General features: G+C 44.3%; 2 protein-coding genes across 2 annotated transcripts in view; one reads left to right on the top strand and one right to left on the bottom strand.

The window, feature by feature from the left end:
• The window catches only part of CLGN (calmegin), a 24,498-nt gene extending 15,994 nt beyond the window's left edge, over positions 1-8,504 (top strand). The window contains exons 9-15 of the mRNA XM_004685292.2: positions 760-873; positions 959-1,109; positions 2,056-2,271; positions 3,647-3,772; positions 3,950-4,109; positions 4,955-5,055; positions 6,885-8,504. Coding sequence (XP_004685349.1) covers positions 760-873; positions 959-1,109; positions 2,056-2,271; positions 3,647-3,772; positions 3,950-4,109; positions 4,955-5,055; positions 6,885-6,965 — 949 coding nt within the window. The 3' untranslated portion in view covers positions 6,966-8,504. The remainder of the gene's footprint in view (positions 1-759; positions 874-958; positions 1,110-2,055; positions 2,272-3,646; positions 3,773-3,949; positions 4,110-4,954; positions 5,056-6,884) is intronic.
• A 3,282-nt stretch (positions 8,505-11,786) lies between these two features.
• Positions 11,787-17,878, bottom strand: part of SCOC (short coiled-coil protein) — a 6,776-nt gene continuing 684 nt past the window's right edge. Inside the window, exons 2-4 of the mRNA XM_004685291.2 lie at positions 14,382-14,453; positions 13,931-14,014; positions 11,787-13,270 (exon numbers count right to left, since the gene is read on the bottom strand). Of these exons, the coding sequence (XP_004685348.2) occupies positions 13,128-13,270; positions 13,931-14,014; positions 14,382-14,453 (299 nt within the window). The 3' untranslated portion in view covers positions 11,787-13,127. The remainder of the gene's footprint in view (positions 13,271-13,930; positions 14,015-14,381; positions 14,454-17,878) is intronic.

The following is a 17,878-nucleotide window of genomic DNA, read 5'->3' as shown; positions in this document are numbered from 1 at the left end:
CGCAGGCCGGGGCCAGGGAAGCCCTGGGCGCGGTGCTGTCCCGAGCCATCTGCCCCACTTCGCATCCGGGACTGTCCTCCCGCTGTCCCTTGTGCTGAAGGTTATTAATTTCTCTGGTCTGTTTGAAGAACTGGCTTTTGTCTTGGGCCTCTTGTTTAAAATTTTTACTTTTCAGTAAAGATGAGAGTTGTGTTAGTGGGTTCTATTCAGTACTTACTGTGATTATGCTTACATAGCCTGTACGATTATTTAATGTGAAATTTATTTTGAAATAATTATTTGAATTATTGGATTATATTTGAAGATATAAATGGCCAAAATGTAAATATGGAGAGTGGCAAATATTGGAGTAGGAAAAAACGCGCGAAACATAATGGGCTGACTGCACTGCGCGGCTTCCGCAGAGCGCAGCTCTCCGGGAGATTGGAGCACATGGGTGTGCTGTCAGGTGGAGCTTCTGGAACAGCCGCGGCACTTAGCCACCCCGACACTGCTAGCTGATGAGGTCCGCCGCTGGGGCGTCACCGCCCCCGTGCGGGGTGACAGGAGGCGCGAGTGTGCGGCCTGCCTCGGGGGGCCGGGGATGCCCGCGGGGGGCCCGCACTGGGCGCTGGCGGGAGAGACGGGGGGGGGGGGGGGGGGGGGGGTGTGGGACACAGGCAGAGGGAGGCGCTCTGGGGTACCTTCTGAACTTGTCATGCACTTTGAAGCCTAATTCATTCTGTTCACTAGTAACGCGCATAAAATGCCGCTTAATAGGGATGAAAGTGAACCTGCCCAGATCCAAGACGCCAGCGTCGCGAAACCCGAGGGCTGGCTGGACGACGAGCCGAAGCTCATCCCAGACCCGCGAGCGGAGAAGCCTGCCGACTGGTAAGGGCCGTCTCCGACCCCACCCCTGGCGCCTGCGTGTGACCGACAGGAGCGGCTTGGGTCATGCCGGGTCTCGTGTCCTCAGGAATGAAGACATGGATGGGGAGTGGGAGGCGCCTCGGATTTCTAACCCAGCGTGCCGGGTTGGGTGTGGCGAGTGGCAGCCCCCCATGATAGACAACCCGAAATACAAGGGCATCTGGAGGCCTCCGATGATGGACAACCCGGCCTACCAGGTACGTGCTCGCTGCCCGCGCGGCGCAGGGGCCTCGGGGCGCCTGGCTCTTGGCAGCTTTTCTGTGGCGTTCAGCGGGTAGTGGCCGCCCTGGCTGTCTGCAGGAAGGCTGAGGAAAGAGGCTGCGGCAGGAAACCTTAGGTGCAAAAAGTCAGGTGGCCTTACCTATTAACTGGGCGGGCAACGTGGACGGTGGCAGGTCACTGACTTTGTGCCGTTGATGACCCCTGGGGAATAAAGTTCTGTTTTAGAATTAAATACAAGAGACGATTCCGGCCAAGGGGACTCCTGCCACACATTTCAGGATTGATTGGTGGCTGGCACCTGCGCCTGACTAATGTGTGCCCTACTTTCTAGCATTATTAAAATTCGGATTTTTTTCTGACGCGAGTCAGACGAGTAGCCACTGCGGGCCCGGCCTGGGGAGCAGCGTAGGCACTCTCGAGGCCTCTAGCGCAAGGCGGCTCCTTTTTAGGCCCAGAGTAGCCTAGAAAGGTTTTTGGGCCTTTTTAGTAACATCCTGTCTTGAAAAACTTCGCTGATTGGGAAAAAAAGTGTCTAAAAAACTTATCTATCTTTACAAAAAACAAAAACAAAAACAAAAAACGCACGCAGGCACACACACACACACACACAAACTTAACTGAAGTGGTACCCCTTGACTGTGAAATTTAATATCCCAAGTTTCTGTGTGTTCAAATTTTAGCTTCCTTTTTGTATGGGGTGGCAGCGAGTAAAGTCTGTCATTCATAGGGAATAGAGTGTGCAGAATAAGCAGGAACGGGATTTTGCTTCCAGCGAAGTTAGTGAACTAGTGTCAGTTAAAAGCACTTTGTTTTCTCCAGTTAATTTGCTGATTTCGTTCGGCAGGCGCCTTAGTGGCGTATTGAGCAGCATTCACAGTGAAATTCTCTTAAAAGTGTCTTCAAATTTTCTTTTCCTTTCAGGGAGTCTGGAGCCCTCGAAAAATTCCCAATCCAGATTACTTTGAAGATGACCATCCATTCCTGCTGACTTCGTTCCGTGCTCTTGGTTTAGAGCTTTGGTCCATGACCTCTGATATCTACTTTGATAATTTCATTATCTGTTCTGAAAAAGAAGTAGCAGACCGCTGGGCTGCAGATGGTTGGGGAGTGAAAATAATGATTGCAAATGCCAATGAGGTACAGTACTGAGCAGACAGAAAACAGAACATGACCCGAGTTACATAGACAGATGGCCCTAGGTCAGCTGCACAAATGTGTGATAGTTGCTAACGGTCATTACCAAGGAGATGTGCTTGAGCTGATCGCCATGGGTAGCTGGCGTCGCTGCAAGCTACGTGATGAGCTGCATATGAGTTAAAGTCTTTATTTCATTTGTTAAATTATGGATTTTAATGTCTATTTTAATGCATTTGAATGGAATGGAATGGAATTAAATGTACTCAGTTATTTAATGGAATTTAACACGTATTTGGAAATAAGATAATATCTTTGTCATCTGGTCACCTCAAGGCCTACATGGCAGGAACAGTGATCCAAATAAGAGTCTCTGTTCATGTTAGTTGTCTTTCACCTTGAGGAATGCAGAGAATTTTGAAATACATTATTATTAAATTGTGCCCCAGTTTTTTCTCCCAAATCTTAGCACTGTTTAGAAAAGGTAAGCCAAATATTTCAACACAGGGCATCTTGGAGAATATATCTTTAAACTCAATCATGTGAAGAAAAATTCATACCTTAGGTTGATTTTTTTTGGACACTAGAAAACATGAAAAAAGTAGATAAAGCTAGAGAGGTTCTCACTTTGAAAGTCTTGTAACTAAAATATTTGATGAATTTTTTTTTAAAGATTTATCTGTTCATACAGAACTGGGGTACAGGCCAGAGGCTCGGGGGCAGCGAGAGGCTTCACCAGAGACAGAGTGGGGAGCAGAACAGGCAGATGGAGGAAGCACACTGCTGAGGGGAGCAGCGGGCCGGTCAGGAGAGGTCTGCCGCGCCCTGTGGTCACCTCCGGGGCAGGCGGGGATCGAACTCATGCTGAAGTGGCTTTAGCTTCTTAGTGCTGTGCTGTAACCCGCTGCGCCACCAGGGAGGGTCATTGATGAATTTTTATTTACTTGAATAAGAAACAATTCTCTTACTGAAACTTATGTGTAATATTTTTTTCATAAAAAAAGGAGAACAATAATTCTTGGTTTGATTAATGAGTCCTTAAAAGTACAAGGATGTGTTGTTGGAGTTGTGTGTATCTCAGTGAAGCAGATAAGTACATGGCCAGAGAGTAGTTTGGGCCTGAAATTTGCAAAGGCAGGAGACAGCTGTTACCCTCCCGCCAGTGGCCGGCACTCCCGGGCCCGCGGCCGCCGCCTGTGCAGCGGCGATGCGTGCCGTCCTGCGCTCCGACGTTACAGGGCGTGAGGTGGGGAAACAACAAGTTCATGGCTCCTTCATATAAAATGCCTTGGTAAAATGCTGCGGAGTCTGGGTGTGTGGCTGCGTTTCCTAGTGAAGGTCTGTGAGGTCCGAGCTTCGTTTCCTTGTCTCCTCCCAGCCCGGCGTCTTGAAGCAGCTGATGGTGGCCGCGGAAGAGCGCCCCTGGCTCTGGGCCGTCTACCTTGTGACCACTGGGCTTCCAGTCGTGCTGATTGTTTCGTTTTTTTGGCCAAGAAAAGTAAAGGTAAAGAGAATGAATTGCCTTCGCGTTTACGAGTTCTGCAACTTGAGCAAGTGGTTCGTAAAATCGATAAACTAGTTTTCCTTTAAGTCTTCCTGATAGTTCACAGTGCCTGATATTATTGCAAAAAACAGCTAATGCTTTGATGTTATAAAAATAACTTCTATGCAATTGTTGCAGAAAAAAAGTGAAGAAACCGAGTATAAAAATACCGAATTATGCAAACCCCAGACCAAGGGCGCCCTGGAGCAGGACGTAAAGGCAGAGAAGGCGGCTCTGGAGAAGCCCGCAGACCTGGACGAGGGGGAAAAGCAGAGCGATGGCGAAATTGCTGAAAAGGGTGAGGTGGAGGCAGTGACTTACCGTGGGCGCCCTGGGCAAAGCTCAGAGAAGCAGCAGGCGGGAAGGCAGCTGCTTATTGTGGAGGTGCTGCCATTGGGACCCCCAGCAGTGGCCGCAGCAGATGGCACAACCAAGGTCCCCTCTGGCCTCTGTCTTCTAGAAGAAAGAGACTTCAGAAACATCGTTCAGTTTCTCCACAGCCTGGCAACTCCCTAGAGTCGCAGGTCCCCTCTGCCTTAGCTTTTTGCAGACTTTTCTTACCTCCGAAAGTGGATGAGATGGCGGGTGTGGAGCCACGGGCCCTGGGAGGAATGAGGCAGAAGGTGGCAGCCAGGCGGGCGCACCAGGCCTTCCCGCCTGCTGGTCCACCAGACGGGGCCCTGCGCCCCTGCCCTGCGCACCCACAGCACCTCTGGGGCCCAGGGCACAGCGTGCTGGGCGCATGAGCCACTCTCCACTGACCTCCACACGTCTAGGGAGAAGCAGACCCCGTACTTGCCAGGCACCCCGCGCCAGATTTGGAGCAGAGCCCTTCCAAGTAAACTGTGGAATAATATTTTTAACTTAGCAGTTGGTGAAAATGGACTTCAAACTGCCCTGTCTGGAGCACACACCCAGTCTCGGGGCTTCCTATTTCCTATCACACGCTGAAGCCTCAGGAGTCGAAGACCTGCCTTTTCCTTATCTGTGATGATTTGTTTGTAAAAATGGAATAAAGTGATGAATATTAATAATTAAAAATTATAAAAGGAGAAATTGCTCTTAAACAAATTCTGTTTTTGTCATATTTAAAGCCGGGTGTAGGAAAACCCTAATTCACTGAGTCTTTAATCTGTTTTCCAGAAGAGGAAGGTGACCCTGAGGAAAAGAGTGAAGAAGAAATTGAAATCATAGAAGGACAAGAAGAAGGTAATAAATCAAATAAGTCTGGATCAGAGGATGAGGTAAGCTAACTTCTGCGCATTATCACTGTTGCTCAAAAGCTACTCCAGTAGCAGCACGCGCTTCAGTAAGAGTCTGGTTTCCGAGGAAAGTCTTGCGTATTCCTCCCAGCTTTCACAAGAGCTCCACATTGTTGTCTAAATGTGTTGATAAGGAAGGCACGGAAACACTGTCACTGACATGTCCTGACGCCCGCAGGCGGCGTAGGCTCTGGCTGCGGAAGTGATGCTTTACCTCAGGTTTCTAGTTCGACCATCGGCCCTCCTGACAGGTGAAAGATAATGCTGCTTATTAGTTTTCTTTATCACGATTGTGAAGACACCTCTTTGTCTTAATAAGTTGCCATCACATTTTGAAATATTTCATTCCCTGGGTAGTTGAGTAGTAGTTGCCTAAGTGGGTGTTTGTTGTTGTTGTGTTTTTCACTCTTTTAAAAACTAGTTTTCCTATTGACTGGCAAGATCTGCCCCTCTTTGTACCCTTTGCCTCATTTTTTTCAGTCTGGCATGGACTCAGAAATCACCGTGGTTATCATTCAGAGCAAAGCTTGCTTTTCTCGGCATCTGCTCAATGCCTGTTTTCTCCACCCTTGCGAACTGCCTCTACTCAGCCCACAGAACTGCACCCTCATGGCTTGGGCTGCCTGGTCTCGTCACACCATGAAATAACCCTCCACATTGCCTCTTGGAAGAAATCTCCCACATAAACTTGTTTATTGTTGTCTGGTTGTTTTCTGCAGTGCAGATGCAGGTTACTGGTCTCAGCCGCCTCGTGAGGGCTGCCTGGCCGCCCAGCGTGCCTGCCCCACTCAGGGGCCTGTGAGGGCGCATTGTTCCAGAGCCGAGCCTCACACCCTCACTGGTTCAGCTGTCGCGTTCATGATCACGTGCACTCATTGATTTGAATATTCCACTTGTGTTTTACTTCACAGAACATTCTGTGCTCCTTTAAACTTATCTTAATCCTGCCTCCCAGCTGAGGGTGTTACAGATATTTGTGAGTGAGGCAAAATAAGTCAGTTTTTATATAGTAGATAGCTGTGGGAAAAACTATTCTATATCATGTCTTAAGAATGTCTTTTTTTAAAAGATTTATTTATTTCTGCATACAGAGCTGGGTACAGGCCAGAGGTGCAGGGACGATGAGCGGATTCACCAGAGACAGAGTGGGGAGCAGAACAGGCAGATGGACGAAGCACACTGCTGAGGGGAGCAGCGGGCGGGTCAGGAGAGGTCTGCCGCGCCATGTGGTCACCTCCGGGGCGGGGAGTCGAACTCATGCTGCAGTGGCTTTAGCTTCTCAGTGCTGCGCTTTAACCCGCTGCGCCACCAGGGAGGGCCCTGTACACTGTTTTTGTTACATGAGTTTGACTTATATGTAAATGCTTCTTCTGAATGCCTAAGGATGAAACAAAAAAACCTAAACCATAAATTTGACCTTTCCCTTTTTCCTCTCATTTTTTCTCAAAATACTCTATGCCAGAAGTTCTGAGAAAGTCTCATAAGCCAGCTCAGCAGTTCATCACCTGCATGAATATTGTGATGAATACTGTTTAATTAATGTCCCACAGTCTCTACTGAGACATCAAGATCAGGATCTACATCATGAAATAAAATCAAGAGTTGAGGGCAGTTCCCTGGCCACGTGCCTCCCTGATCAGCAGTTGCCCGCGCGGTGACCGCCAGAGGAAAGCGGCAGCTTGCCCCGGACTGCAGCTGCGGGGCTGGCGTCTGGCCAAGCGCCTTTCCTTCGGCGTAGAAAAATGTTCTGTTTTTTACCATTTTCTTGTTATTCATTGTACAGAATAAACACTCCCGCTTCTCTTTCCTAGATGAAGGAAGCGGACGAGAGCACAGGCTCCGGCGACGGGCCCGTGAAGTCGGTGCGCAAGCGGCGGGTCCGCAAGGAGTGAGGCCGCGGGGGGCCGCCTCCGCCGCGTGTCCAGAGTCGGGGTGCGGCCTGGCCGCCCGCACACCCCTTTCTGCTACTAGCCACGTTATTCCTTCAGACTTTTATTTTAGCAAAAGGAAACCTTTGAAGTTACCTGGTATTTAACTTTAGAATAAAAGAAAAGTGACGTTACCTATCAGATTTCAACACTATCATTAGGTGTTCCACAGTTTTAATAGTTTGGAGAAAGTTTTGGTTTGTACAGAGTGAAAAAAGTAAGATTTTTTTTGGGGGAAAAAATCAGTCACTGGAATTTCCTCTTCAAGGTTCTGCTTCAGTATAACTGGTGGTTTTATAATCTAAGCCAGAGTGTGTTCTGTTGTACAGAGCTACATGCAATAAAGTTTCTGTATGATTGTTTGATGTCCCACAAAGTGTTGTATGTAACCCACACTTAACCTGGTTTGTATGTGACCCACACTTACCTGGTTTGTGTCAAATTATAGTCATGGGCTCTTGTTCACTTAGTTTATAGATTCTTTTAAAGAGGAGCTTTGTTGACAGGCAAGTCAACAAAACAGAAGTGTCTGTCATAGAATCACTGGCTATTAGTGCAGCGTATTTTACGTTTGATAACAAAAGTAATAGGTTTCTCCAAACAAAACGGTGTGCATATTTTTTCCAACTTTTACCATTTTCTGCTAGAATGGCTTGCCCCGGGCAGAGGCAGGCTCGTGCACGTATTGCTCTGGAAATAAAACTGAAAGCTTTTTAATTCTTTAAATTATACCCTCTCTAATAGGGAAACTATTATCGAGGAGTCTCTGAATTACTCCCCTTTATCTGACGATTAAGATTCCAGTTGCTAATGAGTATCAGTCATCATGCTTTGTATTTTCACTCGTTTCCCGCTGAAGTCTGTTATCTCATCCAGCAGCACAGCTGCCTCTCAGGTAGCCGGCACCCCCCCCTCCCCGGCCTCCCCAAAGTGATGGAACCACATCAGAATGGAGACATTGTTCCACTGGAAATGTTTTAAGAGCTTTTCCTGTTTGGGGACAGGTCAGATCCCAAGCTGGCCAGCATCTGTGCCAGCACAGCGCCGCCCTGAGAGCTGGACTGGGTGACTCAGCCTTGCGCGCTTCACTCACTGGCTTGCCGGGCCCTGGGGCATCTCCCGGCCAGCCCCCGCCCAGCAGCGCACTGGGAGCCTGCCCGTAAGGAAGACACATCTCTGGATCTTCCTTGTGGGCAAGGACACGGAGTTAGCCAGTGGGAACTGCGGCTCCCTGTTCTGGAGAGAGCGCGGCTGCAGTGCGCGCGTCCCGCTGGGCTGGACAGTCTGACACCCGGTCACCTCACCTACTGCCGCCTGGACCTGACACGTCCGCAAGGACGCCCGTCCCTGCTTTGTACTGGAGTGAACTAGACATAGCGACTGACTCCAGAGGGTGTTTCTGAGCCGCTCCTTTGGGGAGCAGTCCTTTCTTAACCTTATGGAAACCTTGCCGACAGATGTCTTGTATTTTTCCTAAAGATTTATTAAAGCTGTTTTCACTTTCTCGGTTGCAGATTCATTTCAACTTTCACGTGTGGACAGACTCCATGAGCTTGCAGAGGTAAACCTGAGGGGCCAGTTTTGTGGGCTCACTGCCACTGCCTGCGGGTACGCCCCCTCTGCGGGTGTGCTGTGGTGGGGAGATTTAACCGAAACAAACTCAGAAGCGTGTGAGCTGGAGGCCACGCAGTAGATGGAGCGCGAGATGGCCTTCCCCTTCTCATCCTAGTCTGTGTGATGGCTTAAGTTCTCTCCTGTCTAGTAGAGGGAGGAAATCAAGTCTTTATCTTGCCTTTGTATTAGCGACCTTTCTAGATTTTTCTCCTTCTACCTGGCCACAGTTGCTGCTTTTTCTTGGAGGTCTTCGCAAGGGCCTGGCTTTCAGGATGCTGCTCTGGGAAGACGCCTCTGATCTGGGGCCCCGGGGGAACGGCTGTCACCTTCCAACGAATTGCAGGCAGTGAATTTAATTTCCTTAAAAACTTCAGTTACTGTTTGAAAAGGTTTTGTTACGATTAGAACTGTTCAGAAGAGGTAAAACAAATAGTCAAGGCTCTACGGGGGTTTTAAATTCTCTTTTCAGGGTGCCTCTGTTTTAACTTTAGCAGATCTTCGAGTTGGAATTGTCAGGTGACTAGTCAGGTGACTAGTAGCTGATAGACCTCTCAGGTTATTAAAACTTAATGGCATCTCTATGGAGATTCTAATGACCTCTTTGAAAAACCCTCGCTTCTGTGCATTTTCACAGTACAATAGCTGTGGGAAGTTCAGCAAATGACCCCTAATCTGCTAAGTCAGGAGAGGTGGGTTGACCGGAGAGATCTGTGAGCAAAGGGTGTATGGATTGGTCTCTCAAGACTGAGTGCAGTGAGGAGCTGCAGCAGCAGCAGCGTGGAGAAGACCTGCACCCCCGAGAACCCTGGCACCGAGTCTCAGTACTCCTTTGTGAGTGGAAGGCAATTTCTCATCCTCTGACATTTGGGAGGATTTTCTGTTTAAATGAGCACACGTCAACACTTAAAAAGGAAACCAGGAAAATGTCAATCAGTGGCAATCAGGAATTGAGAAATGAATTCAGCAGTAGATCTATGTTTTTCCTTGGAGTGGGGGTAAAGGCCTTGGCAAAATTAATTGTGCTTGTGTGGGACAGAATTCACTTGCATGTCTGTGGAAAGGCCCATTTACTCGCTGCCCGATTTGAATAAACCACAGGGTTGGCTACTAGCCGGATTAGAGACCAGGTTAGAGACCGGGGAGAGGGGCCCATAAGTTTGTCTGCTGTGAGATCCCTGAAGTGTGCTCCAGGCGGTGTCCCTGTGAGCTGCCTCGTGCCCATTTGAATGTCTTTCACAAAATGCAAAACATTTGCAAGTACTTTCAAGTTTTAAAGACATAGCCACTTGACAGACCATCTATAAACCTGCTGCAAGGCAAAGTAAATATATAGTTGATTATAATGTATTACATTAGCTTTTGTCATCTCTCTCCAACACCATTTTCTACCACAAAATAAATTAGGGTCAAAGACCAACATCAAGTCCATTTTGTAATGAATTTGTCTTTAACACCATTTATCTCTAAGTTAATGGTAACTTGTTTTTCAGATGGAGTAAGAGGCAATTAAGTCATTCTCTCCCAATTCTTAAACAGCCTTTTATGAATCACGGTCTCTCTTCTTTGATCTACAAATGGCCTTGACAACTAATCTCAGATCTTTGATTCTATCACATCAAAAAACTAATTGATGACTACTGCTCAAGAGGGAAAAACAAAATTATTGGGAAAGCTAAAGCTTTCAAAAGCGTTTCTTTTGAAAAGTGGACTAGATCAGATGGAAGAGTAATAGGGATAGAAATGTGTCATTATTAACTGGTCAGAACCACACACTTAAAGAGGATCCCGGTTATTTTCCTGAAAAATGCATTGTTCCTACAGAGGGTCCAAAATTCCAAAAAATCTCTGGAAATTGTTTAATCATGTTTGTCACTGGAACTCATTCAACAGCTAAACCTGATCTACTCTGACAGGAGTTTATATAGTCTTTATCACACCTAATAGTATCTTCATGTATTTTTGCTACAAAAATATTTGATAACAGGTGGGGCTTCCCCAAATACATTAGTGTAATACACTATGAAATTTGAAAAATTCCAAATTCTGAAACAGCTAGTCCCACCCAAGAATTCCAATGCAGTTTAACACCATAACTAAGTGGAAAAAAGTATAGACACATTTTAGATGAAATCAATGTTAAGAGTGAAGGGAAGTTCTGGGAAACCCTGAGGGAAAGGGCATGTCAATTTTCCCTGCCAAGCGTCATTCTACCAGGAGTTAAGTGTTAAAAGAATTGACCCTGACAGATTGAAACCGTAAGGCAGGTGTTACTTGGTCTCTTGAGACAGGTGCCCAGACTCCCGCAACAGGCTGACAAACAGCTGGGGATGTGTAGTCAAAGAGCAAGTAGAAGGAAGTAGGTGGAAGATTAAGACATCTAGGGCAGTGGAGAGGCTACTCTGCTAAAAGAATGCTTGCTGAAGGCAGGCCCGGGTAATCAGACGAGGGGAGGGAAATTCTAAGCTGACTCGGCACCATCAATCTGGACTTGGCAACCGGATGAAGTATGCGCCATGTGTGGAAGAAGCTGCAGAGACTTCGTAGTACGAGGGCTGCTAGTTGCTACCAAAGCCCTCTGTTTCCTTCCAAGGTAGTACAGAGTTGTACCTGGAATTGGGCTTCCAGCCAGGGACCACACTTCTCAGCTCCTCTGCATCTAGAAGTCATTAAGTCTGCATGCCACTGGATGTAAGAACTAGAAGCCAATTCCAGGCAGGCCTGACACTAACAACTTGCCCATAAGCAATATGCTCATGCTTTTTCTGTAAGAATGGGGTTGGCGAGGCTTAGAAGTCATGGTTGATAATGGCAGAACATCTTCAAGTCCCTAAGTGACTAGAGGAACAAAACCAGCTAGCTTGTAATGCTTGCCTTACAAGAACCATTAGTTGGGAGAGAAACCTCTATTATTTTATATTCTTTATCACTGGTCTCATTTTGGAAGCTTAGCCTATCCCCAAAATTACATTTCCTCTGACAATTTTGGATTCTTTGCTTTTATTTTTAAAATGTATATATATATATTTTAGTAATAAGTATATTGTTCCCCTAAACATCCAGTAACTTACGTAAATCAGATATGCTACTTATACTGTGACTCTGAACAACTCTGGATACACCACTAAACCACTATGTATCCCAGTTATTTAGACAAATATCAAAACACACAAGTCTCTGAAACAGCTTTTTATTAAACAGCAATAACGTAACAGCAACACAATTTTAAATGTTTGTAAATTAGTTCTCAAAGAATGTAGTGTTTGCAGTGAGACTCGCGTCCACACAGCCGAGCTGTCTCTGGACCCTACGCCAGTGCAAACGTCAGTCTAGCCCACGGCTACAAGGAGCCCAAGTCTGGCGACCACAAGCCAAACCAGGCATTGCTTTGCCTAGTCAACGTCATTCCTCAGACTGAATTCTTTACCCAGCAGAATTTACAAAGTACAATTTTAAAAACTGCCAAAGAATGACTGTAGCCCTGCAAACCTTAAGAGAATGGGTTTGCAGAAAACGGCTGGAGTAGTGAGATAAAATACTGGAAACCCATTAGTATGCATGTAAAACTTTCCATTCTATTCATGATTATGATACTAGGACACTCTGAAGAGATTGTGCAAAAGTTGATCTTCTGAGTACTACAAATAAGCCTTAAGACCAAACTCTGCGGTATTCTTTTCGAGATGTGGCTTACACAGGTTAGTAAAAGAATCCATGCTCATGTATATCCCCCAAAGATCTAACTTGTGCCAGAAATAACACAAATATGTAAAAATATTTGAAGTTGTTTACCAAGTGCTTTTCTCCAACTTCCATTTTTCTTCAAGAATTTCAATTTCAAACATGTAACCAGAACTCATCTGTTCATATACCAAGTTACCCAGTTTGACAATTAAGCTTTGAGGAAAAATCATTGTAGATTAAAGAGAAACCATCAATACTATCCCTATTACTAAAAGTTAAAAAGTCCTAACTGAGCGTACCTTATTTTGGTTACGTTTCAACAATTAAGCTCAGGTTATTTTCACAGATGGTTAACTCATGAAATCACGTCTACAAATGTGAAACCAAGGGGCCTGGGAAGGAGAAGCAAATGGAGCAGAGGCACAGGACGGTGGACAGGACACAAAGCTGCGCATTCAGTACATGATTTGGTCACTTTGTCACAACGTGGTGGTTATTTTCTTGTTTTTCTTACTACACCTAATAAAAGACAGTGCTAAACCTATAAATCAAAGGAAATTCAGCAAAACGTTCATTTTCAAGTTTCATAAATATATGCATTTCTAATTATAAAGTCTCTACAATACATCTGCACATTTTCATAGACTAACATAATACACAAACTCATGAAGTCTTCTGTTATGCTCTTAATTTTGCCTAGATCTGACGACATCTCCATAAATATTCAGTGAAGCCACAAACAAAAGTACTGTAACTTTTGGAAGCTATCCAAAGTTTAAAGAAAAAAAAGGACCAGCAGCAATTCCATAAAACCAAAGGGATATCAATCCCTTACTTTCTTTTGCTTTTTGTATCAGTTGTTTGAAAAACACTAGACGCGGACATGAGGTTTTCTATATACTGTCCAAGAACTTGATTTTCCGATTTTAGCTTCAGATTTTCTTCCTTAACTGCATCTACTCTTGCAGAGAGATCTATATTAAAAAAAAAAAAAAGGGGGGGGGCCATTATCAATAAAAGGATGGCAAAAGCTCCATACTAAAATGCTTTTTAAGATCTATTCTTAAAAGAGATACCACAAACCTTAAGTTTTCTGTGTTTAAATTTAGGTTACTTCAAAAGTTCGGGTAAGCAGAGTAAACTGATTCAATAGCCAAAATTCCTAACAGAGTTCACATCAAGACTAAATACTGCTCTTTGTAAACTGCAAAAACACAACTTTTAATTTCATTAAAAACCAAAAGATGTTTCAGTGATTATTTTTTGCAAGACATTTAGAAAAAAAAAAATCGTATGAATTACCTTTAACCTCTGAACCTAAAACATTGCCTTTATTTTAGTGGAAGCTTTAGTAAAGTGAATTTAGTAACATAATGCAGGAACTTAAAAGGAGTTTTGTGTACTAAGTAGCTTAGGTTAGATCTTAAAAGGGAAGTGTAAGAACACTATTTGCCTTCCTACTGAATCATATACTTTAAACTCACCAGCCAAAGCTGGAAGGCTGGGGGGCGGGGGCGGGAACCACTGAAAAGGAAAGAAAACTTGTGCACACTAACAAAGTTTAGTATCATATAAATGCTTACAATTGCAATTAATTAGATGCTGTTCAAGAAAACTACAAAATGCACGCTAACCTTCAAGTGTGTGTTGAAGTTCCAACACTTGATTAATAAGTCGTGTTTTTTCCTCCAGTTCCACCTGATTTTCAGCATCAACTGCTGCAATAAAAAGGTTTATATTTACTATTAACATTAGGCGGTACCATCTGCATAGAACAGTACTTAAAAAAATCTGCAAAATGTTTTATATTAGTTATTTTACTTGAGTTATATGCAAGCCCTGTGACATAAAAGCTATTCGCCCACACTGCAGATAAGCATGTCAAGGTGAAGATAAAATGTCCTGCCAACATCTCGCAGTTAGAGAATGGAAAATGCCTTAAATCCTTTTTAGAACTAGGAGGTATGTGTAATAAATAACCAGCCAAGATCCAAGCCTCCCAAATATTGCTTTACTGCTCTTTCCATTGTCTAATAAAACAAAAGCAGCCACACAACATGAAAAAAAGAAAGACAAAGAATATACCATCCATGTCTGCATTCATCATCTTAGGTAACAAACTTTGGGGTCTTGGATACAAAATTCTTGGTGAGCGGTCTGCAATAAGAAAAAGTTTGAAACAGACAAACATACCAATAAAATAGAAGCTTGTTTTTAAAAGAAAACTAATTTCACAGGCTCTACTGTTTCTAGGAATAAACACCCAAGGGGTAAATAAGCAAAGGATATGTATACATAGTTCATAAAATTGTGTTTTAGTAAGAGAAATGTGGAGTGGTATTCAAAAATACCACTGTATATTTGGTAATCAAGGAAATACATAATAAAATACCACTGTATATTTGTTAAATCACTTTTTAAAGAAGGTAATGGTCAATGCTAACAAAGTTGTGGAAAAAAGCACAACATACTGAAATTTTAAAAATGCAATTTTTGGGAAAGCAATATGGTAATAAGAGTCAGAAAAACATTTTTTACTCTTAGAAATTTAGTCTAAGGAAAACTGTAAAGAATGAAAATAATTATATGCATAATAATCACACTCCAATCTTATTTGCAACCAAGTAAACTATAACCAACAAACTTTACATTCAGGATCTGGCTAATCATAGTTGCAGTTTCTATTTGAGTGGCTACTAAAAACATTTATGAACACTATAACCACATGTAAAAATTGTTTAGGAATCACACAGTCATTGAGGTAAAATATACATACGTATAGATAAGCAAAATAAAAAAGCTGTTAAATTAGAAGGATGATGGTAGGGGAAAGACAAATCTCTAAAACTATGCACTTTTTACATAGTGTTCCATGTCTATACAGAAAATTCACAAGAAATATCTAGGATTTGAGATACTAACACTGAATAAATGAAAAATACTTATCCTCTCTGGGTTATGATTAAAAAGTATGTAAATAAATATTAGCATTTTATTGTTCCCATTAAAGGGTCCAAAAAGAGCTCAAAATTCTTGTGAAAAATGTTTTGCTTTATTCCTAATATTCACATTCAATGGGACCAAAATTTATTAAATGATGCTGTAAGATTATTATTAAGAAAACAGGTTTGCTACCCAATCTAAGTCACTTTAAGTAACTTAGACCTGTTAGTATCTTTCCACTTAATTGGCACGAGAGCTCCTCTTACACTTTTCATATGGTTTTAACTCTCAGGTTCTTTGTATTTCAGAGAAAGTAAGTGTATGTATACACTGTATCTCACATTATACACACACCTACATAAATGCAGGCTGATTACTAAACAGTTTCTCAATTTTTTTTTTATTTAACCCATTATAGTGTTCGAAAAGTGTTTCTCTCCATCAATCAGTACTTCCTTACCACTGAAGAGCAAGAGTATTAGCAGTGAATGATTTAGCTGGCACTTCCCCGGGAAAAAAAAAACATTTTCCTTCCTTTTCAACCAGAGTTGAAGTTATTAGACGAATAACTGGGGTGGAGGCAAGAGCACACACCGGGCGTGCAGACAGTGAGTGGAGACAACACACACCCCACAGAGCACTGCACACACACGCACACTGCAGTCTACGTAATGCCGCACCCCAGGCGTCCGTGTAAAACCTGTCTGACCATATGTGGTCGCCCTGGGCAAAAGCATGTACTCTTAAGATGCACACCAGAGCAGTAATGCACAACAGAATGAAAAGAAGCAACTCTCTTTTATTGTGATGCCATTAATCAACAGACCTGAAAATACTCTTGAATCCAAGGTCTTTAGTAAATGTAGAAGAATATTAATTTTATGCAAAAGGCTTGTTGCACTCTTTCTATCAAAGTATTTTAGCCATGGATTTTATATTCTTTCAAAACAGGATCAGTCCTTAAACTTGGCAATGTCTGTTATTAACACAGTATGTCATAATTCAACATCAGATTATTTCTTATAAAATCCTTTTTTCAATATATAGTTGTGCTCACAAAGGTCCAATTCCATCTCAAACGTGCTCAAAGCACCTCCTTTTTCAACTCATCAGTGTGTGAACCGCTCATTATCAGTGTGTGAACACTGATGGGAATGGCGGGTGTGAAGGTTGGTCTGTTTATCCCAAATCTTCCCTCCAAAATGGATATGGTTCTCTGGTATTTCCCAACTGTGACATAAACCCAGGTCAGATCTCTTAAGACTTTTCTCAAAAACCTTTTCTAGTCTGAGTCAAAGAAGATAATCTAGATTTAGAGAATTTAAGTCCAGGAAACGAAGACACAGAGTATCAAGACGTTGGAAGCATCAGGCCACATCTATTTTCCATGCCCTCACACCTGTGACAGACACTCATCACACATCTCTGCCTCTCCAGCACACCCAATGTATTGCACATCCTTAGATTACCTGGGTTGGGATCATAGCTCTGCTATTTGTAAACTCTAGGACCTCAGGCAAGTCTTACAATTCAGTCTTAGTTTCCTCAGCCCATCCCTGTGTGAATTTAATGAATTGATACATATCATGTGATTGCAACAGTACCTAGTACAATGCAGGTATTCAAGGAATGGTTGCAATTTTCTCTCCCTTTTAGCAGTCAATCCAGGCCACAAAAACCTCATCTGGTCCAGCTGCCTCATTTTAAAAATAAATCAAGGCCAGGGACAAAGCCTTACCTAAGACCTGCTAGTAGATCCACTGAGCCAAGAACCAGTGCCCTAGCCTGCTTTTCCCCACCAACCCACCACAGGTCTGCTCACATCTGAGACCTGAGGTTCTGCGACTTCCCCCTAACTTCCACCCCATCTCAACCACTCAACGGCTTGCATTAAGTGGATTTTCATCATGTCTTCTTAGTGAAGCTACTGAAGTAATGGCATTGTGCATAACATACTAAGTGCTTCACCAGCAGGACTTGGCCATTTTCACTATCAGGACGGCCATGCATCTTGACGTAGCTTTCACAGAACGCCTGCACCAAGAATTCGAATTCAGATCTAACTGCTTTTTCTATTATGCACCGGAAGAAACAACACGGCCACAATCTGCGTTTGCCAAACACTCCGCAACCTCAGATGTTCAATTCCTCTGAGACTTCTGAATCGCTGCGGGTAAATTTCATTCCCTTCCAGCTGCATTAGCTGTCAACCTGGTGGGCTGGATCAGATCCGTTCCATTCCTGCCAGGTTCTGGTTAGATCCGGTTTCAAATTTCAGAACATAAAGGAACTGCTTGGCCAAAACAGGATTTGGGCGGCAGCCAGATGCCCAGTTTGGTCGCTGAGCTCGGGACGCCACAGGCTCCCTAGACCGGCTCCGGACCCGGCGCTGGACGGAGCGGCGCAGGGTCCTTCACCGTTACGTCACAGCCGGGGGGCCTCCGTGGCGTCTCACAAAAGCCCGGCCTTCAGGGGCGTCTCCTTTCTCCTCTCCCACCCTCAAGCCCCACAACTTGTCCAGCAGGACCCCTCAGAGAAGTCCGTCGAGGAGCCACCCCCGGGGCGCGTCCCGCGGGAGAGACGTCGCCAGCCCGTGTCCCCGCGCCCGGCTGCCCTCCCCGCCTCGGCGCCCCCTGGCC

Source organism: Condylura cristata, unplaced genomic scaffold, assembly GCF_000260355.1.
Source record: "Condylura cristata isolate star-nosed mole 26May11 unplaced genomic scaffold, ConCri1.0 scaffold00018, whole genome shotgun sequence".
NCBI classification, from domain to species: Eukaryota; Metazoa; Chordata; class Mammalia; order Eulipotyphla; family Talpidae; genus Condylura; species Condylura cristata.
Note: the sequence above shows the minus strand (reverse complement) of the source record. Positions and strands in the feature narration are given on the sequence as shown.